At 44.5% G+C, this 25,912-nt stretch overlaps 2 protein-coding genes across 4 annotated transcripts; both read left to right on the top strand.

The window, feature by feature from the left end:
* The first annotated feature begins 230 nt into the window (after positions 1–230).
* On the top strand, positions 231–16,394 carry RNF114 (ring finger protein 114). 3 transcript variants are annotated; one of them, XR_010561796.1, is made up of 7 exons: positions 231–413; positions 2,113–2,263; positions 4,709–4,815; positions 5,579–5,693; positions 7,057–7,164; positions 7,566–9,773; positions 16,329–16,394. XR_010561796.1 is itself a non-coding variant. In XM_065414490.1 (6 exons), exons 1-6 carry the CDS (start codon positions 286–288, stop codon positions 7,629–7,631), a joined length of 675 nt encoding a protein of 224 aa, XP_065270562.1. In that variant the 5' UTR covers positions 231–285; the 3' UTR covers positions 7,632–10,781. The 3 variants fall into 3 exon arrangements, 1 of the variants encoding a protein (XP_065270562.1); XR_010561797.1 differs by lacking the exon at positions 16,329–16,394 and having other exon boundaries at positions 7,566–7,986; positions 9,647–10,781; XM_065414490.1 differs by lacking the exon at positions 16,329–16,394 and having other exon boundaries at positions 7,566–10,781.
* A 5,961-nt stretch (positions 16,395–22,355) lies between these two features.
* On the top strand, positions 22,356–25,469 carry SNAI1 (snail family transcriptional repressor 1). The gene is made up of 3 exons (XM_065414815.1): positions 22,356–22,434; positions 23,277–23,792; positions 25,288–25,469. Exons 1-3 carry the CDS (start codon positions 22,356–22,358, stop codon positions 25,467–25,469), a joined length of 777 nt encoding a protein of 258 aa, XP_065270887.1.
* Positions 25,470–25,912: the final 443 nt, after the last annotated feature.

Here is a 25,912-nt window from a genome sequence, read left to right as displayed (position 1 = left end):
CAGACTACCCACCCCCTTCCCTGGTCTCGCCACGCCCAGCTCAGCCCTGGGCAGAAAAGCGCGTGACTGGGTGTGGGCGGAGCTGAAAAAATGGGCCCGCCCCGGGGCGTGGCCTGGCGACGACGGGGCGTGGCTCGAAAAGGCTGCTGTGTTGCGCGTGCGGGTTAGGACGCCACCCGTTGCCTGCTCGGGTGGGCGTGGCGGAGCGCCGGCCCCTTTGGGCCGCCGTCGCGGCGTTGGGGCTGCTTTGCGGAAGTGCACTGGGGGGCGGCTGGCCGGTGGAAGATGGCGGGGGTGGAGAGCAGCTCCCGGTACCCGGAGGGATCGGCGCTTCAGGACCCGCTGTCCCGCTTCACCTGCCCCGTCTGCTTGGAGGTGTTTGAGAGCCCGGTGCGGGCCCCCTGCGGCCATGTGTGAGCGGACCCCGGGGATGGCCTGGCGCGGGACCGGGGGAGGATCTGGCACCCAGCGGGGGGGCTCCGTGATGGCAGGGGCTGGGCAGTGGCGGGGAGATCCAGGGGGAACGGGGGCTCAGAGTAAGTGGGGCCTAGGCGCGGGCACTTAGCGGCTTCTGGAGGGGGTTAGGAGGGAGCTGTCCTCAGTGTAGGGCGGCCTGTGCCCCCAACCTCCCCAGCCCTGGGGAGAGGGTCTGAGCCCTGCCGGAGGAATGGGCCTGTTAATGCTGTAAGATCCTCGCGAAGAGCTTTCCCTGGGCTTTAACCCCTCCCCCCGGCGCCTGTTAACTCCTAGGGGCCAGCGGGGCCCAAAGCCACCGGTCATGTAGTTGAGGGGGAGTTTTGCCTGAGTAAGGATGGAGAGATTGGGCCCTTAGTGGGATCGCTTTCGAGCAGCTGGCAGAAAATCCGACGGGCCAAATGGACAGCAATGAGCGCGGGGAATTCCGAAGGCTAGGAAAGGGTGGCGAACCAGCGGGCAGATTCTTGGGAGGGAATAGAAACCGAAGCAGTTTGGTTGTAGGCAGTGTGCGCTGGCGAAGGGGAAGTGTTGAATGGATTAAGGAAGAAGTTCGGCCTTTTTCTTTTCGGGTATATGGACTAATCTGTGAAGTGGTGTGAATCTTTTATGGAAAGTGTGACGTGAGGTTTTTTACCCACGAAAGCTTATGCCCAAATAAATCTGTTAGTCTTTAAGGTGCCACCGGACTCCTTGTTGTTTTTGTAGATACAGACTAACACGGCTACCCCCGATATTAAATAAAATGTGGGTGATATGAGGTAAGGATAGAAGGACTATGCATGGGATACTGACAGGATGGGTGGGGTAGGCAGAAACAAGATATCTGCTTGGCTGTGACTAAAGTGAAACTTAATTACAGTTCTGTCTGTGCTGGGACAAGGTGCCCTCCCTGCCAGTAAAATTCACAGGAGACAGCCTCTAAGAGGAAATATGCCTTCAGGTCAGACCTGCCTAAAGTTAACCACAATCTGCTTACATACCTTTAAACACGGTTTTCCTTTTCTGCACTAAGGCCAAAGTTATGGTCACAGTTGTCAGTTAAAATGTTCTAGTTAATGTTTTCTAACATGAGATTTTCTTAGCTGACATGAACTGTAAGCTTTATGGGGAAGGAACAATGTACATCCCCTTGGAGTTCTGGGGTCTGAAGAAAAGGGCTTTGCAGAGGTATCTGAGACCCCTTCTTTCTCTGCATGCAACTAAGGGGAATAGTTAGGCTGTTTTTACAAGTTGCATTTCAGATTACTATAACTGAAAGATCAAAGGAATATTTTTTCAATTTGTTTACTTTGTGTTTGACAGCACTTTGTTTAGTCAGCTTCACTATGTAATCGTTGGTTTGTTTGGGTTTTTGTGTTTGAAACAGTGAAGAGAAACTTTGAAAAGAGGAAAATGTGGCATAAACCACAAATTGGCAAGAGCATTCAGGGACATGACTTGAAACTGCTTTTAAATTGACTAGATCTATGGTGACTTGACTGTCCCTTAGCATATCAACAGGTTGCTATTTGTCAGTGGATGTTGTCACTTGTGATTTCTATTTCCTGTAGGGTAGGTCTGTGAGTATTTTAATTAGAACAGTGCAAACATGTTCTACAACATGCATTTTTACAAATCATATTTCTCCCATATTAGCTTTTGCACTCCATGCCTGCAGGAATGTCTGAAGCCTATTGAACCAGTTTGTGGAGTCTGCCGCAGTACCCTGTCTCCTGGCAGTAGAGCTCTGGACCTGGAAAAGCAAATTGAAATGACAGAAACCACTTGTGATGGCTGCAATAAAAAAGTATGAAAGCACAAAAAAAGGAAGTACATACGTGGCTGAACTAGGAAACAGCTAGCATGGAAATACAATATTTGCACATCAGTTTTCTAGGGAATAAACCATCAGAACTTTAATTGTGATAAATAACCCATGTGGACTGCGTGTAGGGTAACATTAAGAGGTTTCCCTTTCCCCTGCCTGCTGTTTTTTCATTAGGAGGTGGGTTTCAAGTAGAAATATACAGTTAACAGGAATCTGAAGATGCAATAGGCTACTGAGCTACATGCACTTCTGCAGGGGTAAATTCTGTTCTGTAAATACAGTACAAAGTGAAAACTGTCTTAAGGGACAGACAGACTGGTTTCTTAATGAAAATTTTCTACTAAAGAAAGGTATAGCAGAATTTTATTCACTATGTTTAGGGTAGTCGCTTAAGACAAAACTGTCTAAGGATAGTCTTTTCTATAGATGTGAAATTCACAAGCAGATTCTGTGTATGGAAAAATACTTTAAAACATTTTATTTCTAATGGTAGGGAAGTAGTATTTATTCCTCAGTGGAGTTACTAGTATTCATGTGAACAATGCAGTTAGGAATTATTCGACACCAGGTAGGGTTGCCAGTTTTGTTTGGACATATGCCTGGAAGTTTCATCACATGACATAGTCTTTATTAAAGATTAATCTTTAATTCCTGGAGACCCCAGGACAATCCTGGAGGATTGGCAACCCTAACACCAGGTGATAGGTGCTAGAAATAATAAGAAACACTAATGAACTTTTGTTACTTTGTTATATGGCACAAAGAGTGAAACTTCTACAGTGAATATAGTCCTACATCTAAATATTAAGTTAATTTTCTCAAGGTGAATCAAAGATTAAGCATTTAAAACTATTTAAGGGACATTGTCATGTTAAATATACTTTTTCTATCTATGGTTACTAAAAGTCCCCTCCCGATTAAATAAAATTTGATTTTATTTTTTTTAGTTTCTCATTTTTATGCTGTTTGCTTTTTTTATTTAATTTAGCTTAAGAAAGTGTAACAGCCCAATGAGTTTCACTTTTGTTTCTGGTTGGTTTCATTTTTGTGTGGTGATGTTAGATTAGCGTCCTACTGAACTACAGTCATTCCCATTTTCTCTCTCTCTGACCCAGTGACTCTTCTACTGTCTATAAATATTTAAACAATTATTGGACATAGAGAGAGAGAATGGGAACTACTCTCTAGTCTGGTGATGAAGGCATCCACCTGTGAGTTGGGAGATCCCAGGTCCAGTCCCCCTGCTCCAATCACTCATTATTTATCAATAGCGGAGCAACTTTGACAGGAGAGATTGAGGGAGCCCTACATCGGAATACCACATAGCTCAGTGGTTAGAGTGCCCTCCTAAGAGGTGGGGGGACCGCTGTTCAATCCTTTCTTCTTCTCTGGCAGAGGCGGGGAATTAAACCTGGGTTTCCCTCATGCCAGGCAAGTGCTTTAGCCACTGGGCTAAAAGCTATCAGGCAGGTGGGCAGCAGCAGCAGCATTACTACTGCCGAATGCCTGTCTTCCCCTCATTTGTGGGCCCCTCTGGGGCTCTGATGGGAGATGGGTGTCCAGACACCCAGAGAGAGGCAGCAGTGTGCATGCCCACAAGCAGAAACATAGGTGCTGAGGGAACTTTCATTCTGAAAAATGTAGGTGCTTACAGAGATTTGTAGTTTTATGTATTGCAGTAGAGCCAAAACTGGGACTTCGGTGGCTAAACACCTTTGTGGATCCCACCCTTCATAACTAATGTTTAAATATCTTTGATCTTCACTTGATGATGCAGCTCTTGGTATGTCTCACTGGTGTCAAGACCACACTTAAAACCATTTTCTTTTTAGAATTAATAAAGATGCTAGTGGTTTAACCTGGGTAAATATGTTAACCAGAACAACTTCGATTACTAAAGTTCTGTTTAGGAAAGAACCTTTGTCCTCTGCATTTCTTTGGCACTCTTAATGTGTCCCTGTCATCATACTCCATGGGGTAGATTTTAGAGTATATCATCTGACAGTAGCCTACTTCCACTTGATCCTGTTGTTGCAGGGAATAGTGAAGGGAAGATCTAGAAAACTGACTCAGTACAAAACAGATATAGTACTTTTCTGCATCTAAAGGGAATATAAAATAAGAATTACAATGGTCAGGTAAACAAGGAGTCAGCTGTCCTGGGCAATATAATGCATTGTGTCATTAACAAAAGAGTGTTATAGCTTCACTAACCTAGCTTCTATTTTATAGCTCTCTATTCTGTTCTGTCCCATGTGCCAAAACATTTAGCTTTCGCTACTTCAGTCTCATCTGAACATGAAGCTTCTTCTTATAGCAGATTGTTTCTAGATTCCACTGTTTATTTGCAATCCTTTTTTGAATTTTTAATTGAAAATAACCTTGCCTGTTAACTGTCTCTCTCTCTCTCTGTTGCTTACCTAGATGTACCTCTCAAAGATGCGTAGTCATGCAGCTTCTTGTTCAAAATACCAGAATTATATAATGGAAGGCGTTAAAGCTGTAACTAAAGACCCACCTCGTAACACCAGGTGACTATGCCTCTTGAAACATTCCTTTTTCAGATTGGTCAGAGGGATGCTGTTGGGTAACTGCTGTCCAAAACTAAGGTTTTGGACAGCACTGGTTTTAATTAACTTGGAAAAGGTTTTCTTTTCTTTTTTTTTGTTTGGTTTTAAACATTCCAGTGCATTGCACCTGTGTGCCAGCAAGTGAGACTGAAAGCAAAACAATATTAGCTCTTCACTTATTTTGCACAATATTTACTTTAATCCTCTGATACTGATGTTAGCTAGGCCCTAATCCTGCAGTTGAGTGCACAGGCATGCTGCTCCATTGACTTAAATTGCCCAAGCAGACTATTGCAGGATCAGGTCCTAGGTAAGGGAGGTAAGGAAATGACTGCGCTGCTCTATTAATCTGCACTGTAGCATATCTAGCACTTAATTGTGTGCTTTATTAAAGTGCTGCAGAATTATAATGAAGACAGCAACTTGATGAATAGTGTGTATATATACTTAGATATATCTAATATTTGTAGATGCTGAAGAAGAAGTGCTGTATAAATGCTAATTGTATTAAGAATTGTGCTGTTTAAGATGTCATCTGGTAACTAATAAAGAAAGCAGTTTCTTAAATTCAGATTGCTTGCATACCGTACACTAAGGGTTTAACTTCCGAGTAGTCTGTATTTGAAATATCCTCTGTCCAGTGACTTTGAATAGCCAGAGACTCTCTCGATTTTAATTCACCTTTCTATGATGTAATTTATTTATTTTATTTTATTTTTTACAGGAATGTTCCAAATCGTTTTACCTTTCCTTGTCCTTACTGCAGTGAGAAAAACTTTGATCAGGAAGGACTAGTTGAACATTGCAAAAAATACCACAGCATGGATGCAAAACAAGTGGTAATATTTACAGTATCAAATTCAGTACAACCGTTTTGATGAGGAAATCTGGTAATCTCTGGGAAACTACAGAATCAGGGCCCTCACACACACAAGCATGTCCTTAACTTTAAGCATTTGGGTACTCCTGTTGACTCCAGTGGGACTACTCATGCAAATAAAATTAAGTACGTGCATATTTGTTTGCAGGATTGGGGCCTAACTGTTAAAAATCTGAACTTGGGTGTGACACGGTCACAGGTGCACCCACTTTAAGCCATTCTTTCATATTTTAATTTTTTTCTAAGTATTACAGCCTCAAAATTAAAATAACACACAGTAGTAGTAATTTAATAAAACAAACATCTGGAATAAAATACCAATTTAGATAATGTCAAAAACATACTTTTTTGAGGTGGGGGGGAGGAAGCCCTGGGACAGACAAACTTTCATAAAGATATTAAGGTGTCTTAGAATTAACAAGTATTAACACATGCCTATACTGCAGCTTGTAAAAACTCAGTTTAAAAAAAAAATCTTAAACTGCCTGCACCTGCAGATTATTCAAAATGCCTCATGTAGAATGAAGTTTTATCATTAGATCCTCTCTAAACCATTCCGTGCATGCTCAGTAAAAGAGTAGATCACTAATCTGATGATCAAAATGTCTCATAATTGATGAAAATTCTATCTGCAGGTATGGCAGGAAGTAGAACAGAAGCTGCAAAACTTACAGAAATTCAGCTCTAAGAATTAATAGCTCTTTCCTTTGTCCCAAGGGTGGCTCTGGTATCTTCAGGAAATGCCTCAAGTTTCTTGGTTTAGAAAGGAATATTCTCTTTTTCCATGCAGACATGTATCTTCTGCAAGGGCATGATGGGGGGAGAAAATATTTTTTTATTCTTGAAAAACAGGGAGGATGAAATACTTCTACAAAACAAGGAACTTTATTCAATATTCTAACTGTCAGTACACAGAGGTAGCTCAAAATTAGCAGTTAAATTCAGAAACCTAAAATCTGAATCGAAAGAATTCAGTGAGGAACCAAATATTCTAGCGTTAAATGATTTGGCAAAATGTTCTAGATTTGTTTCCTGTGACATATGAGTGTCTTATGAGGTCGTGGTTGTGTTTGTAATCACCATAAGCCTATAAAATCATTTTTTTTTCTTTCATTTCTTTTACAGTTCTCTTTGTTTTTTTAAATCGGATATTTTGCCGGGGAGGGAACTGGATTTCAAGAGGCAAACCTAGATTCCAAGGACTGTTGTAATGAGAATGGTCTCCAAAGAAGTCTTTGGTTCTGAGGATATTCCCCATGAACTCAAATATAAACATAATTCAGTATTCGGGTAAAATTTGTTTTCATGGCTTTTTCTCTAAGGTTTGCCCAATTTGTGCCTCGATGCCATGGGGAGATCCAAATTACAGGAGTGCTAACTTCATGGAACATCTTCAACGGCGACATCAGTTTTCCTATGATACTTTTGTGGTATGTAATGAGTGCATACTGTTAAAAATCTATTGCTCCTGTAATAGCTGTTGTGGCTTGGATTAGGTTTTTGAAGGTAGAAATGCCACTAATAGCTGTTATAGGATATTACTTCATCTTGGGCTACAGCAAAATGGCAACTGTTACAATATTTTTTAAATTGTATTAAAACTTAGTTTTTTCAACTGTTTCTGTGAAATCTGTTCCATCTTGATGCAATCCTGACAGGGGCAACTCACCTTATTGTTTTATGAGGTAGACAAATCATGTTAGGTAGCTTGTGTGTGGGCATTTATGGATTTTTAAGTACCTACGCTTTCTGAATGTTTGTTCTCATTAGTATCCTTATTCAATTATTATGAAGTCAAGTTTCTAATGCACACTGCCTCTTTTGTCTTTAGGATTATGATGCTGATGAAGATGACATGATGGCACAGGTTTTACTACGTTCCTTGAGGGATCAGTGAACTAAGTGGGAGATGAACTGTATGATACCAACCTTCCATTAGGGGAAAATACACAGCATCCCTGACACCTGTCCCCTCTCATCCCAAGATGATCCCACACATCTGAAAATAAATATGGAAGATTTTTGAAGAATTGCAGTTTCTTGGCTCCAGTACCTGATCTCTCCATACGTTACTATGGGTCTTGTCTGTTAGTGGTCTCTCTGCTGCTGCTCATCCACTTCAGGGTAGTTTTCTTGCTTCCTTCACTCCAAAGGCTTGACTACACTTGAAACACTACAGCGGCATAGCTGCGCTGCTGTAGCACTTCAGTGAAGATGCTGCCAACACCAACAGGAGGGGTTCTTCTGTCTGTGTAGGTAATCCACCTCTCTGAGAGGCAGTTGCTAGGTCCACAGAAGAGTTCTATCAACCTAGCGTTGTCTATACTGAGGGTTAGGTCAGCTTAACTAAATCACTCGGAGGTGTGGATTTTTTCACATCCCTGAGCGACGTAGCTGGATTGACCTAACTTTTTAATGTAGACCAGGCCTTAGAGCTGGTCTGTGCTTAAAACTTGTACTGGTGTAGCTATGTTGGTTAGAGGTGTGGAGAAACCCACACCCCTGACAGACATAGCTATGTCAACAAAACTCCCAGTGTAGATGCTGCCATGTTGCCATAAGAGTGCTTCTCTTGGCATAGAGGTGGTGGTGGTGTTCCTATACTGTCAGAAAAACTTTGTTGATGTACACTGCATCTCCACTAGCGGGCTATGCTGGTAAAGGCTCTGTAGTGTAGACACATAGCTTAAGTTTAGCCAGTTGTCTCCACATTACTGCTGCCTGCTTTCATTTTCCTTCCCCTGTCCCTGTATCCTTCTGCTCTCTATGTTCCTCTCTGATTTCCTCAGATCCCATAAACACTATAAAGCTTCAAGAAGGAATGGCCTAAATTGACTGTTGAAGACCATTAAAAACAAAAACAAAAAACACTTGAAAATATATGCTTCCTAAATGTTGATTGAGCATTGGAAGCCATTTTTGGTGAATGGAAACTCTGGTTTTGGATGCAACTGTCAGAAATTGGTTTGAATTTTAAGATTACCTAATACAACTATGGACTATACTTTCTTTAACGGGGTTTCTAATGCTGGTAGTCAGCCTAAAGGCTATACGTAATACATTGTAATAAGTAATAAAATATTACTAATACACAATACATTGCCTAAATAATGAGTCTTTAAATTATACACTAACAATTCTGTGCACCTGCATAAGAAACTGATTCACCATATTTATTTAGTTCAGCAGCTGCATGTTACATACTAGCATAAATTATAAATAACTGTATTCTGGTGACAAATTTCTAGCCTAGAAAGTAAAAGTCTGTATTAAAAAGACAGTTCTTACTATTTTAAAAAAAAAATCCACAGGATGTATTTTTCTTTGTAAGTTACGTCTAATATTAATCAATCTTATGTGCTGTCTTGACATTTTATTTTTTTTATGTCTTCGGCATTGATTTTCTACAGTTTGAACCATTAAGCATTAAATGCAGCCTTTCACTGACAGAGGAATTCAAAAGCAAAACACTTAACTTTTACCTCTGTTTTGTTTTTAAACTATAAAATGTTCCTATACATTTTCAGTTGTCCTGTTCCTCAGGACAACCTGAGAAAAACAAATTGGATTGATAATATGTAGCGCTTATACCCACTCTCTGTATGCTTTACAAATTCTAACAATGGCTTGAACACCTGAGCTTCATTTAAATTAGATTTTCAGGTGTCTTCTGAAAGATGTGATTTTAAACAGGTGAAGCTGTACTTAGAATATGGTCTTCATGTAATGTGTATATACAGGTATAGTTTTGTGGCAGACAGGTGGAAAGCCACACAACTCAAATATGTGGCACACAAAGGTACGGTGCATTCCATTTAAAATGTGTGACTGTAACATGCAAATCATAGTGTCTGTAATTACTATTTCATATGCAGTGACTCACTTGATTTATGATGTCCCTTCTGTTGATAGGTCAAGTGTAACACTCCAGCACTTCCCCATACACATGGAGCCAAAAGCTTCATTACTTCATGTCTGTTGGGGGTGAGCTTCCATCTGATATGAAAGAAGACTAAAGCTGATTTTGTTATGTCTAATGGTAACTATTGCACTAAAAACTTCATTGTCTGAAACTGAAGTAAAACTGCACCAGGGTCTGTGCTTTCAGAATTGATTGGATTTGCATACCTAACTTCAGCACACAGTTATAATTACTTGCACAAATTAAGCACCTAAATGCTTGTGCAATTCAGAACATGCAATTCTGAAAACTAGGGCCCAGAGTATGTTTTATTGATGCATACCCCAGGGAATTATTTTTCTATAATTATGTATAGTTTAATCATCTTTAGAGTCTTTGTCAACTGGCTGTAACTTTGAGACCATGTATTGGTGACAATAGAATTCAGACATGTCATCTAATGACCTCTACTAGTGTAGTGGTTTATGTCCAAGTGGCTTACTATTAATTCCATTAATGGCCAGCAGTTGATATTACCTTTCTAGAAAATGCTTTTTGTTTTGGTTTAATTTTTTTTTTAATTGATAAGGTAGCACTTAGAAGCTTCAAATTACTTGGGTCCCATCAGCTAAGCCTCCCATCTCTACTGGGTCTTTAACTCACTTTTTTGAACTGTTCTAAGTAGTGGTTTAAAGAGTTCCAGCTAAAATGGTTTGTTTGACATTTGGCCTCATCCACACAGGCTGGGCAAGCTAAGTTTAAACCATTTTTAAATTGAACTTTGTTTTTAATATGACTTTTTTGCTAATTTGGAACAGATCAGTAATCTGCTTGACTTGTGTGTTGAATTTTGAAAAGAGTTTCATACAGTGCTATGAAAATATAAACTACTATGTATTTTTGATACTCTGTTCGGCAGAGATGTTAACATCTTTCAACACTTTTGGTGGAAGCTCCAAATATGGAATTATAGAATTTCTAGGTTCTGGCTAGAACCCAAAGTCTTGTAATACACTGACTGATTCCAGATTTCTGCTAGTATTTAAGTGCACTTCCATGTAATTCCGATAAGATGTTTCAGAAAGCATCTAAGCAATTAAATTGTCTTGTTCTGGCTTTTGAAGACAAGGTATAAATAAATTTCATATAATTTATAAAATGTTATCTTTATGTAAACTTTTGTAACTTTCCCCCATGGTTCCATATTGTTCTCACAGCTCCTCCCTGAAGGAAAGCTGTAGCTGGCTCCATAACACATCGCCTGGGTCCAATAGAAATGGATGGATACAGACACAAGAGACTACAGCTCAGTCTATGCAGAGATATTTTGTATAGATTTTTAACATTGGCAGCCGCTATGCTGGTTCTAAATGTTTTAAATGCAAATGTAGACCAGACAACTTTTTAAAACCAGTTCAGATGAGCATGATTCAGACTGAGCTGGCAGTAACTCTTATCTGATTGGGTTTTGTTTGGTGTACATTAGCTCTTAACACTTGTACTTGAGGCTTTGCATGAAAATGACTACTTCGTGCTACACTTGCATGCTGTTGTATTTGTTGGTGCCAAAGTCACTGCTACCAATGATGCACCACATAAAGTAGTAGTACAGGTCAAAACAAAACAAACACTGGTGCAGCTGCACTTGATACTAAAGGAGTGTACTAAGTTTTCTAGGGTAGACCAGGCCTAGTTGGTGTAGGAGGACCATCCCATGGATCTTTATCATATTCTGTAGCATTTGAGCATTCCTAGTTTGTAGTTCTTCTGGCTGTAAAGGATAACGTGAATGCCTTTGTGTTGTCTAGAGCTAGACAGGCTAAAGTGTGAACTTTGTGTCCCCTCCCCTCTTTCAGTGAGATGGACTCTGAAGTCTAATTCAGTTTAATTGCTCACATTAACAGTGTAGCAACTTTTAGTTGAAAGGATATTCTACATCAAATCAGACTGTCCATTTATTGTTAGAGGGGTTGGATGTGGGCTTCAAATTCAGGACAGGTGAGAAGTTGAGAGCAAGAAATGGCTGTGGTCATGGAAAAATAGATGACCAACACTCTTCTAGTTTGGCATTTCAGCAGATAAATAGGAAATTGAACAATGCCTTGGCACCTGTTAACCTTATAATAGCAGGATTTATAGGCATATATGATATGGTAACTCGAACTGTAATCAATACTTAATGTCACAAGTTGAGTTGTAATGTGAAATATGGTGTGCACAACTCAAACTTCAGTTCTTTCCAAGTATTTAAGAACTATAGCAAAGTGTCTTTCAAATACCCATGCCTGCTCCTTTAGCAGATAAACAGAGAAAATACAGATTGTGTTTTATCAGTACTTAATTACTCAAAGTACCCAATCCCTATATGTTCAGTTTACAGTGAGGTTGGGTTGGTGCTTTGGATAAACTTTGTTCATCCAGAGTGGTAGCCGTGTTAGTCTATCAGCAAAAACAACGAGGCATCCTTGTGGCACTTAGAGACTAACACATTTATTTGGGCAAATAAATGTGTTAGTCTCTAAGGCACCACAAGGACACCTCCTTGTGTTTGTTCATCCAGTGTTCAGAAACTCTGTATTAAATATAGGCTTAGCCAACAAATGGTAGTTTGATTTCTTAACTAGGTGCAGTAATTTCTGAATGCGCATGAAGTACTCTGCCAGAGCATCTTTCAACTCACTGTCAGCAGCCACCCTTGAGGCCATAGCATATCCAACATGCTTCTTGTTGGTGTTAATCTAATCTGTCCTATTTTGGAACTATACAGTCCCAGTTTCTAGGAGTGAGATGGCATTAAAGAGGAGACTTAGCAAGAAGGAGGGATGCCATACAGTTAAGCAAGCGTGGAGGGTGTTTTTGTTTTGAACTAAAGTTTATCCTCAAGTCAGATGAATAGGTCTGATAGATTTGCTCAACCTCCACCTTATCAATTAGTGATGAAGGGTGAACCCAACAATCCATGTCTAAACATAATCAGCCTTGCTTCATTACAATGAATCCCACTGATGATATGTTAAAAATCTCAAACAACTTTCCATGTGAAGGATGCCTGTTATCTACAATACTAATGAAATGTATCCTGGATTCTAATTTCTCCTCAGTTACAAGAGCACTAGCCCTCTGACTATCTGAGGTACTCAGTTGGCCCCTATCATTGCAGTATTTGAGTGCCTCACAATCTTCAATATATTTATCCACAACTGGGAAGCTGAGGCTCAGCGGGTGTGTCTCCACTGCACTAAAAGACTGGTAGCTGCTCCAGGTCAGCAGACTTGGGCTCATGGGGTGCAGGGCCTGTGGGGCTATAAAATTGCAGTGTAGACATTTGGGTGGGGGATGCAGCCTGGGCTCTGAGACCCCCTCATGAGGGGGTGGGTCCCAGAGCCCAGGCTGCATCCCAAATGTCTACATTGCAATTTTCTAGCCCTGCAAGTCTGAGTCAGCTGAATGGTCCGGCTACAGCTGTGCCAATTGTCTTTTATCACAGTGTAGACAGACCCAGACAGGCTAAGTGACTTGCTCACGGTCACCTAAGAAATCTTATGGTGGTGAAGTAGGGAATTGAAGTCTCAAGTTCTAGGCTAATGTCTAGTCACTGGACCATCCTTCCTCTACAAAGGGTGAGCTTGGTTGTGCTGCTGGGCTATTCTCTACCATTCACCCAACGAGTAAAAAAGCAGAAGGTCCTCTCTGAAAACCACACAGCTGCTGTTTGAGTTTGTGTTGGCATCCAACTCTTCTTGGATAGTGTCTCTCACAGCATCTCTCTCCCCCCCCCCCCCCCACTTCACAGCTGAACTGAGATAAATAACTTGTTTTCCCTTCCCTCCTTGAGGGTTAGAAAAGAGAAGAGAGTTGGGGGATGTGAATGGTAAAGAGCAGGAGAGATACAGCCTGCGTTCTGGCTGGTAGTACCTGTTGAGAAGGGTATTGTTTCCACTACAACAACTGAACTCCTATTACCAATGGGGGGATTTCCTAAACTATTGCACTGATGTAGAAAAGGCCTTTGGAAAGCTGCTCACTGCTACCATCCATTGTCTTCAGCAATGGTTTGACTATCTACCGTCAGTTATGCCACCTTCTGCCAAGCAGCTGCATCCATGGCTGCTAACTCTCCCTTAAACATTTATATCCCCTAAAGTCAACTTCACTGCAAGGCCAGTTGTCAGAAGCCAGAAATGTAGTCCTGCCCCATCCCATAGCCAAACTCAAGTCTGGAACTAGCCTAGGGAAAAATGGTGCTTTATACGGGGAGGAGAAGGTCATTCACGAGGGCTCCAGTTTACCTCAGCTGAAAATCCCACTTGCACCAATGTGGACAGTTTTAACCGTTGCCTGGATTTTGGCAGGTCAATTATAGCTTCCTCAACCATGGGTCTGTTGGGGGAACGTTGCTTTATGACTAGACAGCTAGAGTTCACCTCAACCAGCTACACTGAAGTAAAACTACACTTGGCCTTGTCTATAGTAGGGTTTTACAACTGTTAGTAATCTCATCGTAAAAGCTTCTTTCCTAGTATAGGCATGGACCTAGTTAAGTGGTGTTGAGTTAATTTGAATAGGAAAGAATCCCCCTTTTTCCTCCTTGTCTAGACAAGGCCTGAGGCTGCATATGGAGAAAGTATCTTTTGAGTGCCCTACTGCAGTGCTGGAAATTACAAAGGAAGTGACTGCGAGGAAGGGAAGTTGGGTAGCAGCACTTAAAGGAGCCATTTGTCCATCTGCAGTGGTAGATGGAGCCAAATTGCTACTTTTTAAAAACAAAAACACCTTTCATCTGAAAGAGCTTTAGGTTACCTGCTGTCCCAATCTATGCTCAGGACAGCATGGGAGAGGAGCAAGAAGGGATAAAAGAAGTGACAATGGATGAGGTCCACTAAGGTGCTTAAGTCTCATTTTCAGCCATTGCTGTGATCCACAAATCTGCTCAGCTGCCTAAAGTCTGTAGGGGCCTAAATTCACTCAGGGCCTGAGTTTTTGCAGTAAACGTTCCCTTGGTGAAAATAACAGGAGTACTTGTGGCACCTTAGAGACTAACAAATTTATTAGAGCATAAGCTTTCGTGGGCTACAACCCACTTCTCTTGGTGCTTGTTTCTGCCTCGGAACATGTGCACTGCTGCCTCGCAGTAGGGGCCTGGGCTTGGGCCCCTAAGTCCTATGGTGATTCAGAAACTGGGGAAGATAGGCATTCAGGTGCCTAATGTGTGGGCAGTGCCAATCCACAGTGCATGTTCAGAGACTGCCTATACAATTGATGCAAATTCACAGGCAGAGCTCAAACAGCCTGAGGGCAGGAGGGAAGGCAGAGGAGGATATTCCTTTAACTATTAGCTTAGTGTGTAGGGTACTCACCCAGGATATGGGAGACCCTGATTCAAACAAACACACACACACACACACACACACACGATGAGAAGGGGTTTGAACAGGAATCTGCCCCATCTCAGATGAGGCTAGGGAATATTCTGAGGTGGGGCTTCTTCAATCTCACTTTAGTTGTTCCACTTTAATTAAGTAATTGCATATTATTTGAGCCAGAGAAAGTTAGAATGACTATAAAGGGTAGGGCATTCACTTGAGACGTGGCAGAGCCCTGTTCAAGCCCCTTCTTATCAGGCAGGGCAGGGACTTGAACAGGAGTGGGAGAAGTCTCCCACATCCTGGATGAGTACCCTAACTCAGGAGCTAAAGGTTCTAAAGGTTACAAGGGAGGTGTCTAATAGGCGGTTGGGTGCCTGCATGTTAGGGCCAATCTTTCCGCAGTTCATGAATCACTAACAGAGATGGGGTGCCTCCCTCCATCTGGGATTTAGGTGCTGAACTCAGAAAGGGTTAAGTACACAACCCTCTCCTCAGCACCTCTTATTGGCTCTCTGCTTGGCATGCAGCTTTGTGGCTCATGATCAATCACAGATCACACAATGTACTCAGATGTTCAATACTTTGCAGCTGATTATACCCAACACCCACCTCTTTTTCATACTAATTTTAAGACCGTTATGGGGATTTTTTTGTAAGGAAAAAAAGAACTTTTTGCTGTGTTGAGGTGGTCACAGCTGGAGATTTAGCCCCATGACTCCAATTAACATTAATTGTAATTTCATGGTTAAATCCCCATGTTTTGGAGTGCTGGTCCCTAAATTACTTTTTCATAATGCCCTTTTCTATTACATGGAGAATCACATCACAAAGAAGCCATAATGGCCTCTAAACAGCAGAGGGAGTCCTTGCATTTTAGAGAAACTAGGTGCAGTATCTGCTTGACCAATGTGAACTGAAGCCATATACACATTGCAGGCAGCCTGTCTTGCGAGCCTCTTCTCTGTCAGCTATCATCAAACCCCCTTCTTTAGAGTATTCCTTAGAATCGTGCTCCAACGTTTGTTATAACGGTACCATGTCCTACAGAGTTGCAAAGCTGGGTCAAATCATGCATCTAAATAAAAAGTCAATCAGTCTTACGTGATGCCTCGGTGAAGTATTAGAACTTGCTTTTTGTTACGGGAAAGTTCCACTTACAGCTCCGGCCCCTCAGCACATGCAGTAACTGTAAGAGTTTTGCTTTACAACAGGAATTTTTAAATGGCCTCCTATTGAGCAGAGAACTTAAAAAAATCTATTATCCTAAATAGATAATCTAGCTCATCCTCTGGCTAATGCTGGATTTCTCCCTGTGCTTTATTAACAGGACTAGCATTTCAGAGCTGATGAAGAAGAGGCCGTTCACTTCTTAAAAGGAAACTACTTAAGTGAGGACTGGTAACAAAGTCCCCCCAAAAGGGCAGGCTATCAGCACTACCCACTCAATAGGTGCAATGAGCAAGTGATGGGCAAACCCCGAGCCTTAGAGGCTATTAGGAAAACAAGGGAGCAACTATAGACAGCCTGAAGGTGGACCTAGCAACAGAAAATCAACACAAATGATGCACCCAAGGATGTTCTTTGCACCTCTTCGATTTCCACACACCATCAGGCAAGGTAGTGGATCTTGCCTGGGTGACTTGCATTCATTCTGCAGCCTCCTAGCAGACCTTCAATGATAATTCTATCCAAAAGCTATTTGACTTCAGGACAGCGACTCCAGGGATGAATTTAGCCCAACATTTTCCTGTTGTTTGTGGAGGGCCCAAACCATTACCCATGTGCCCAATGGCAAACCACTCCTCAGCTGAAGTCAACAAACCTGAATGAAAGGAGTGTGACCACTGCTGCTACTCTCCTCATTTGCTTTCACCTGCTTCCTAGCCGAAAGCAAGGTCTGTAGAACAGCAAAAGGCTAGTGCTGGATGCAGAGGAGAGATTATCTACTGTGCCATTAAGGGATTCCCATCGTGTTCTTTCCCCTTCCTTCCTCAGCCATTACAAGACTAAAGCCAACAGCTCTGTTAGAACCAACAGGAACTCAAGACTGTTATAGCAGATGACTGGGCCGGTGCTGTCAAGTTTTACAGCAAAGGGGAAATGTAACTAATTTGAGAGGGGAGAGGGTCAGTGTGAGGTAGGAGCAAAAACTTTGGCTAAGCCTTTTAAAGTGAAAAATAATTCTTCTCTATAGTGCCAGGAAACCTGGGCTATTCTCACTCTCCTTTGACAAGCTGGCTATGTTTGCCACCCTCCCAATAACCCATGCCTAGTGGCGAGCTGAAACATCTGCGGTATGGCCATAACCCCTCACCCCAAACTGTAAGTCAGTATCCACTGACATTAAAGCTCCAGTGGCGACTATTCAAATAATCATCGCAGGAGGGGGGGGGGGTAATTGACCACTCTTGTATATGGGGGCGGGGGAAAGAGGGACCCCAATGAATTCGGAGAGAGTAGGAAACAGCTCACATTAAAGATCTGTGTATTCTGAACGGCCCCAGTGTTTTGTCGCTGATTCTAATTATCCGCCAGGAACGAAAGAAGCCCAAGCCAAACCGATCAGAGCAGGTGCGCCTCATCGCCACCTCGGGGCGCCTGGTTAAGGACTACAGCTCACCCAGGTCCATGTTTCAACTTGCCGGCCGCAGCCAAGGTGAGCACGTTTGGAAGCCAGGAACGCTCTAGGGCTTTGTTCATTACGGATGGGAAATACCAGGGGTCTGAACTTTTCCTGTAAGAAAACAGAATATTCCTCACTCTGCGGGTTGCAAAGCTCCCTTTCCAAACGCGCCCCGAAGCGATGCCGGGTTGGAGTCTGCAGCCAGAGTGAGACAATAGCCCTGCCAGAGGTGTGAACTGCCCCAGTTCTTCTCCATGGGGCGTTGGAGGGACACCATCAAATTTAACACCTTCCTGTCTGGAAAGCTTTTGCCTACTGCTGTGACAAGTAACACTCACCCTTCCTGTAAAGGAACAACCTCAGGGAGCGGGAGAAATAGCTTCCTCTGGTTTTGTGGGTAGCGCATTTGACAGCGTTTTCCGTAGGTCAGTTTCACAGGTTTCCCTGTTGGAGTAGTTTCTTCCGTTGCTTGTGGGAATCTTTTCACAGGTACACGAAAAAGGGGAGAAATTTAAACCAACAACAGGGACATTTCAATCGTAAAATTAAAACCGACAAAAAATGGCAGGAGGAACTCCTAGGCAAGGCTACTACCTAAAACTGGCTTTCAAACGGCCGAGGTTGGCTGGTGCCTGAGGGTAACCTGTCTACACTGCTAACTGTTGCGTTGCTGGTTGTTTTAGCTGCACCATCAGTCGGTTCTGGGCTCATTAGGACAGCATGGGCCGGGTTTGGGTTGGATCTCCTCGTTTCATTTTCTAATCGGACCCCCTGAGCCCCGTGTACAATCCAGAGCAAGGGAATCTTGTGCGTCTATGTCAGCAGTTGCATGGCTCTGCGCTACTAGTCAGGTTTTCCTTTTGTTCCTTAGAGGAGTCCTCATTAGGGAGAAATAGTGAAACACAGTGAATGTTGGCCCAGCACATGTTCCAGTCACCATTGCTGTCAATGAGAACCTCTCTGCTGACTTTAATGGGAGCTGAATCTGGCGGCTAGAGACACTGATTGAATCAATCGTTACAGTCCATGGATAGACGCCAATTGACTTCAATAGATTTTTGTTTTGGTTGGTTTTTATCAGGGCCCTAATACCTTGGCTAGACAGACAGCTAGAAATAATGTATTCATTAGGAGCAATCAGCAGGATTTACTAGCTGTTTTCTGGTTTAAACTCACTTTTCAAGTTTTTCTTCAACTAAACTACTTCAGGACTCTGAGGACACATCTGTGCCTACACTTATCCCTGTTAATAACTGCCTCTTCCTTATAGTCGGTGTTGCCTGCCTCAAGCAGGATTCCTGCCTCATGAAATGAAGATGCCTTTGAAATTCATTAGAGTGCACCTGAGCAGGGGTCAGACTTTTCCTACCTTCATGGGTGTTTGCATCTGGGATTTCAGTGTGGGGGAGAGCCAGGAGGATAGGATCTGAACTTAGGGGAAGTGGGTCGGTATTTAAATGGAGGGGGGAGAGAAAAGTGTGCGTTGGTGGGGGTGTTGAGTCAGTCACATGCCTAGATCCATTAGAGAGCCTCTTTATTTCCAAGAAAGGGTGAATTTTAGTAAAACTACATGGTAGAGCATTTGGGGGGTGTCTTCCCCGCCCCCCAAGTGGCACATTTGAGCTGCAATTCCATTTTCCAATTCCTCTGCTGGCTAGAGGAGCATGGGGTTGACAAGATTACACATGGCTGATATAATTAAAGGCACACAATTACACTATGCGTAACTTGATTTCAGAAATGATTTTCTTTACAATGGAGTTTTCCTTAGATTTTAAGTAGATGACTTTTATCTCTGGCTTCAGGCAATGCTGGTCTGTGTGTCTGACACCCTCTAGCATATCATCACACTTGTGTGTTTAGCTTTAATCCAGTCACATCACCTTGGTACCAGCCAACTGTCTGTAGTATTTTGGTTTTTAGATTTCCTTGGACAAAAAGCTTGATATGTTTTATACAAACTACATTTCCCCCCGGGAAACAACGTGCAGTCACTTTTCTAAATCACTCACCTATTATAAATTCCTCTTGGGATCATTTTAACAGTTTTATAACTAACTTGAGCTCTTCAAACCTCCCCTTCAGTCAATAGCACCTCACTTTATGACCCTGTGGAACTGTCTCCACCTCCTTTAACTTCTCCTAATTGTGTCAATTTTGACTCACTCCAGCACAATAGGAGTTACCAACTTGAAAGGGCAGTGATCTGGGCCCGATCCAAATCTCATTGAAATCAATGGGAAACTTCAGTGGGAGTCTTGTCCCTGCTTTTAAAGAGGAGGAGGGCTCAATAGGTATTAACTTTTATGGGAGTTTGTTCTGAGTTAGAACTGCAGTTTAGCGCGCTTTTGTTGTGCCTGCGGAAACACACGTACTTTTAAAAGCAATGGAACACACGAGTGGTCAGTTTGGTTGAGGAGGGACCCTGCTGCTCCTGTCCATATTTTAAGAAGTTCCCAGCTACAGCCATAAGATTAGTGAATCATTACGGTAATAATAGCAAAGTGATTTTTGCATCCTCTAATTTTATTCTAGATTTTGTAAAGTTTTCATTCTATCTCCCTATATTCAAAACCACGCAAGAAATTATTAAATGCATCAGTCCAATAAATGAAGAGTAGAGGGTGGCTAGGGGCGTTATCGTGTCCAGCAGAGGAGTCCCAGAGTTGTCTATCTCCCCCCCATTTGGGTGAAGTTATTAGTCAAGCCATGCGTACACTAGAAAAATTGCATCGGTTTAGCCATATACATTTAAAATCAGTCTAGTTAAACCAGTGCAAACGCCAAATGTAGATGAATTTAAAGCCAATGTAGACACACTTAAATGGGTCTAACACTTGCTTAAATCGGTTTAGTTTAATAGGAAACTGTTTAATCAGAGGAGGGGATCTCTTAAATTCAGGGCTGTCCTGTTGATATATGGGTTTGAGGCATTAAAAAAAAGTATTACTCTGTAACAACTCTTCCCTTTTACTGGTTATTCCTCTCCCCTCCCCACGCCCCGATTTTTAAACCCTTTGAATTTGAACCCTTTCAAAATAGCAGCTCATCATGAAACTTGTCTCCCCTAGTAGCAAGGAGAATAAATCCTGATTTATTCGGATCTGAAAACAGTTTTCCTTAGATGCCTGCAGAGGGCGATGCTGACCCAATTTGGAAAGAGCCGTGGAGCCTCTGTTCCACGTGGTGGTGCATTTGTTTGAAAAAAAAAAAAGAAATATTTTGTTCAGCAAATAGCGTTATGAATTAGGCAACAACTAAAATTGAATCAATTCAAGGCGTCTGCTCTTGTCCTAAACTGGGCCTGGCGCACAGAACCTTGTCTGGAGCAATGAAATAGACAGAAGATGTGTGAGTAGGTTCTTTGGTGATGGCTTTTCACTTTAATTTTTATCACCCTGTAAACTCCCATTTTAGTCCCTTTTAGTCTAGCTCGTTTTTTAGTGTCTTGCCTGTCCCACTCCCCCCCACCGCTTGATGATGTGCAGATACCAATCTAGCAGCTCCCTAGCTTGCTTCCAGGCCTCCTCACAGACATCTGTAGCAACAGCCCAAATTATCCTCCTGGAGCTGGGGATCTAGCCACGGGCTGAGCCCTCTTCAATCCCCACTTGCCCAGGGCTTCCCCGGCCCGCACCTGCTGTCCCTGGAATGCAGAGGGCGCAGGTGGCATCTGGTTGACACGTGTGAGCTTGCAGCCTGGGAGAGGAAGCAAAGTTCACCAAAGAGACAGGAGTTGTCTTGAAATCTGTGCTAATGCCTCCCTCTGTAGCAGCTCTTTAAAGACATGTGCTGCTTTGGGGACCTAAACACCCAGCTGGGCCTGAGCACAAGCATATTAGCTTGCGCAAGTCTCTCGAGAGAAACCCCTTCTTTCGGAGCAATCTGCGAAAGGTGGACCCAAACTGGACCTCACTGGGTGCGTTCTGTGAGAGAGGTCCCAGCTATAGGGGCTGGGCCTGGGATTTGGTTCTGCTTCTGGTGGAGGGAAGAGCCACCCGTGATGTTCAAATGCGGTCTGGATTGAAACTTCCCCAAAGTCCGTCCATGGCAGCGCTTGGACTGTGTCCCTAGCCAGGACAGGGATCAGAGGCGGAGAGCATGTCTGTGTATTGCTTGAAGCCTGAGAATAACTGTGCTAAAGGGTGGAATTGCCAGCAATAGAAAGGAGCCTCCTTGGGCACCGTCAGCCTGACTCTGTGCGTCTCCCACCTAGTGCTTTGCAAAGGCTCCTCTGACCGGTAACTCGGGGGGGCCTAGTTGCTCTTCTCTGTGCCCCACACGTGCGTGAGGGCTCTTGCCAGCCCCGGACAATGGGACTCGGTGCAGCCGGTCAGCGGGATGGGTTTGCCCGCGCAGGCTGCAGTACGTGCAGAGAGGGGCTGGCCAGGTCTCTGTACGGAAGCCTCACCTCGTCCTGGCCCAGCGCTCTGGGGCTCCGGGAGCTCTGGCCGTGCTGGGACTCCGGGGCTGGGCGAGAACACGCTGCACCTACTGGACCACAGAACTGCAGAGACCCTCCCCGTCGCCGGCCATTGGCTGCCAAGTGAGAAGGGGCGTGTCCGTCTCGCCCCCTCCCGGGCCCATATTAGCAGCCGCGAGCTGGTGGGCTGCTGAGGTTGGCTGCGGCAGCCAGGGGACTGGCCGGTGGGGGCGGAGGATTTTAGGGCCAGCGTCCCTTGAAGGCCCGGGTAGCTGGGGAGAGTGAGCGGAGACGCGCCTGGCCGCAAGATGCCGCGTTCCTTTCTGGTGAAGAAGCATTTCTCGGCCAGCAAGAAACCCAACTACAGCGAGTTGGAGAGTCAGACCGGTAAGTGTCCCCGCCACGGGGGCTGGCGGGGGGCGCTGGGATCTACAGGATGGCGCTGCGGGCTGGGCACGGGGATGGATGGGGGCGCTGAGGGCTGGGCACGGGAGGCGCTGGAGGCTGGGCACGGGGACAGGAGTTGGAGGGGGCGCCGGGAGCTGGGCACGGGGGCTGGAGTTGGAATGGGAGCTGGGCACGGGGGCAGGAGCTGCAGGGAGGCGCTGGGGACGGGGTGTGGGGCTGGAAAAGGGCACTGTCCGCACTGTGACTTCGCCAGGCTGGTGCGCCCCGGGTACTGGAAGCTGCGCGTGTTGCGTCTAGGGCGCCACCCACGTGCGAACACCGCGGGCGTGAGCGGAGCCAGGGGCGCGGCCTGACGGGTACCTGCCCGGGGCTGCGTTGTCCGCGCAGGGGTCTCCCGGAGGGAGCCCGGCATGTGGCTGCTGCCCATGTGCTGGCGCCGGGAGGGCCGGCTGGGCGCGGTGCATGGGCAGCGCACCTGCCTCGCAGCCTGAGTCACGGGTACCCATCGCCCAGCCTGCGCCCCGGGTTAGAGACGCCGCCCCCGCTGATCCGATCGTAGGGTCGCGCTGCAGGGTAATGCCCCGCTCTGCGTACAGCACCTGCGATCAGAGCGTGGCCCGGCCAGGAGCTCCGGGCCCCCACGGCAGCCCCGGGAGCGGAGGGACCCCGCTTTCCTTGCGCGGGTCGCGCTGCTGGGTCCGATTCTGCCCCCACCCCATTGAGTTCAGTCAGCGATCCCGGGATCAGGCCCCTCCCCAGCCTTGCGCTCTGAATGTGGCTGCGCATCCTGGGACTGGCTAACCCGCTCTGCTTCTTTCCAGTGATCGTGTCGCCCTTTCTGTACGAGAAGTGCCCCCTGTCCCTCATCCCCCAGCCGGAGGTCCTGAGCCCGGGGGCCTACTACCCCCCGCTTGTGTGGGACACGGGGCTGCTCTCCAACTTCTTCACCTCGGAGACGGAATACAAGACATGCGCCGCTTCCCCCAGCCCAGAGTCCAAGCCCCTAGACCTGACCTCCCTGTCCAGCGAGGAGGATGAAGGCAAGACCTCTGACCCGCCCAGCCCGGCCTCTTCTGCCACCGAGGCGGAGAAATTCCAGTGTAGTCAATGCAACAAGTCCTACTCCACCTTTGCCGGCCTTTCCAAGCACAAACAATTGCACTGTGATTCCCAGACCAGGAAATCTTTTAGCTGCAAGTACTGTGAGAAGGAGTACGTGAGCCTGGGGGCTCTCAAGATGCACATCCGAAGCCATACCCTGCCCTGCGTGTGTAAAATCTGCGGCAAGGCTTTCTCCAGGCCCTGGCTCCTGCAGGGCCACATCAGAACCCACACAGGTAACCGCTGACTCTGGAGTTTCTCCCTTATCTCCTCCTGCTCTTGCCTCAACCCCCAGGCCTGCAGCCTGAGAAGCATCTTATCTGGGGGAGATAAGGGCTTCCCAAACCCTGGGACCTCTCTCTGTAAAATGTCCTTTAAATAGCTTTCTGCTAAAATCACAGGGCAGATTCGTGGTGGGTGTAAAATCAGGGTAACTCCATTCAGTTCAGTTTGCACCCCTTGAGGATCTGGCCCCAGGTGTTCTAAAGAGCACACAGAGAATTAATGTTGAAAGCTTGAGCAGAGATGCACTTTCAGTGACAGTTCTGTGATTTGGGTGTGTTCTCACCCTTCTGTTAACAGCTAACCTTCTTACCTATGCAAGACCGCTCCTGCTCCTCTTCTCCCCCCCCTTCCCCCACTCTTTTTTAGCTCCTGGAGTAAAGTTCACATTATAATCTGCAGTCTTTCCTTCTGTCTAGTGTCAGGGTTGTGGACACTGGGGGGAACTTGACCACCTTGATATGAACACTGGCCTGTTACCCAGCATCCCTTTAATTCTCCAGGCATATGAATCCCTCATGAATCAAGGAGGATAAGCTTAGTTCCAACACAAAAGCATCATTTCAAACCTCATTGATTTTCATTGTTTGGCTAATGGTACTATTGAGCAGGGAGTAGGGGACACTGAAGGCTCATGGTCTGTGTAGGCAGGTGCTTTAATGTAGCAATGCTGTTAGCATCGTGCACCTGTTACTGTAATGCCCCAGGCAAAGCAACAGACTTGCAGCTGCCAGCCTGTCGAAGCTTTTAGCTTTTAATCCAAGAAGTATCACATTTACAATGCATCTCCCTCAGCATCCTTTGTGCTTGTCACAGGGATAGTTTAATTGTTACTTGGCACTGATTTCACACCCTCTTAAAGTACTAAAGATGATGTTTGAAGGAAACTAGAAAGACTTAATTGTGCTTTCTAAATTGAGCAGGCACATTTCTTTCTCCAGCCTTTCTGCCAGGAATTCACCCTGCTTTTCAACACTGGAAGGTGGATGAACAGAAAAGGAAATAGCTATACTCCAGTTTTAGAGCCCTCTGCTTTCAAACACTGCCTGCTGTGACACAATTAATAATAATACTTACTGTGCAAACAATCAGGTTCAACAACACCACACCTTCCCATGAAATATTTGTGTCCTTAATTACTTTGTGAAATCGTGGGGTTTTTACCTTTTCCTGGCTTTACTTTTCAGACAATTTCATGTAACTCTTTGGGAATGCTCTTTTTACTACTGAATTCCTAAGTGTAGCATTTTGTCTAAGTGGATCACACACATATCAATGTACGTGCATTTATACAGAGAGACTTATAAATGCCCTTTAAAATCTCAATAATACTCAGCACTTCTTTTCAAAGAGCTTTTAACAAACTTTGCCCATTGAATGGCTCACTCTTTGATATTCCCCATGTGTTGATTCACTATTTAATTGTGAATGCTTCTCTTTGTTTTATAGGTGAAAAGCCTTTTTCCTGTACACACTGCAATAGGGCCTTTGCTGACCGCTCTAATCTCCGAGCCCACCTGCAGACTCATTCAGATGTAAAGAAGTATCAATGCAAAACCTGCTCCCGGACTTTCTCCCGAATGTCACTACTTCACAAACATGAAGAAACGGGCTGCTCTGGAACTCGCTAAAGGTTCTAAACCCCAAGGACTCTTACATGCAAATACATGTATTGTTACTAGTTTCTATAGGAGGTAGTTTCCTTCATATTGCCATTACAGTGTCTATGAAGCCCTGTATATCCAGCTGCTTTGGGCCTTAAATGATATTTTTACCATGCTCTTCATCTTTATACCTCTGGTGCAATTTAAAGGTCTGATCCTTCTTCCATTGAAGTCAATGGTGAAACTCTAATTGACTTCTGTCACCACAGGATCAGACCCTCTACTATGATTGACTGCCTTATAAAATGAAGGCATGAAGAGTTTCCCTCAACTCCAGCTAAATTCAGTGGATGCAGGATCAGGCTTATTGATATCAATCTGAGTGTTGCTATAGACTTAACAGGTGCCTGTTGGTTGCTGAAGTCACTCAGCACCTTGCAGGATTGCGCCCTGAACCATGACATACAGCT

This window comes from Emys orbicularis, chromosome 12 (genome assembly GCF_028017835.1).
Source record: "Emys orbicularis isolate rEmyOrb1 chromosome 12, rEmyOrb1.hap1, whole genome shotgun sequence".
Classification (NCBI taxonomy): domain Eukaryota; kingdom Metazoa; phylum Chordata; order Testudines; family Emydidae; genus Emys; species Emys orbicularis.
This window is presented reverse-complemented; position numbering and strand designations above follow the sequence as displayed.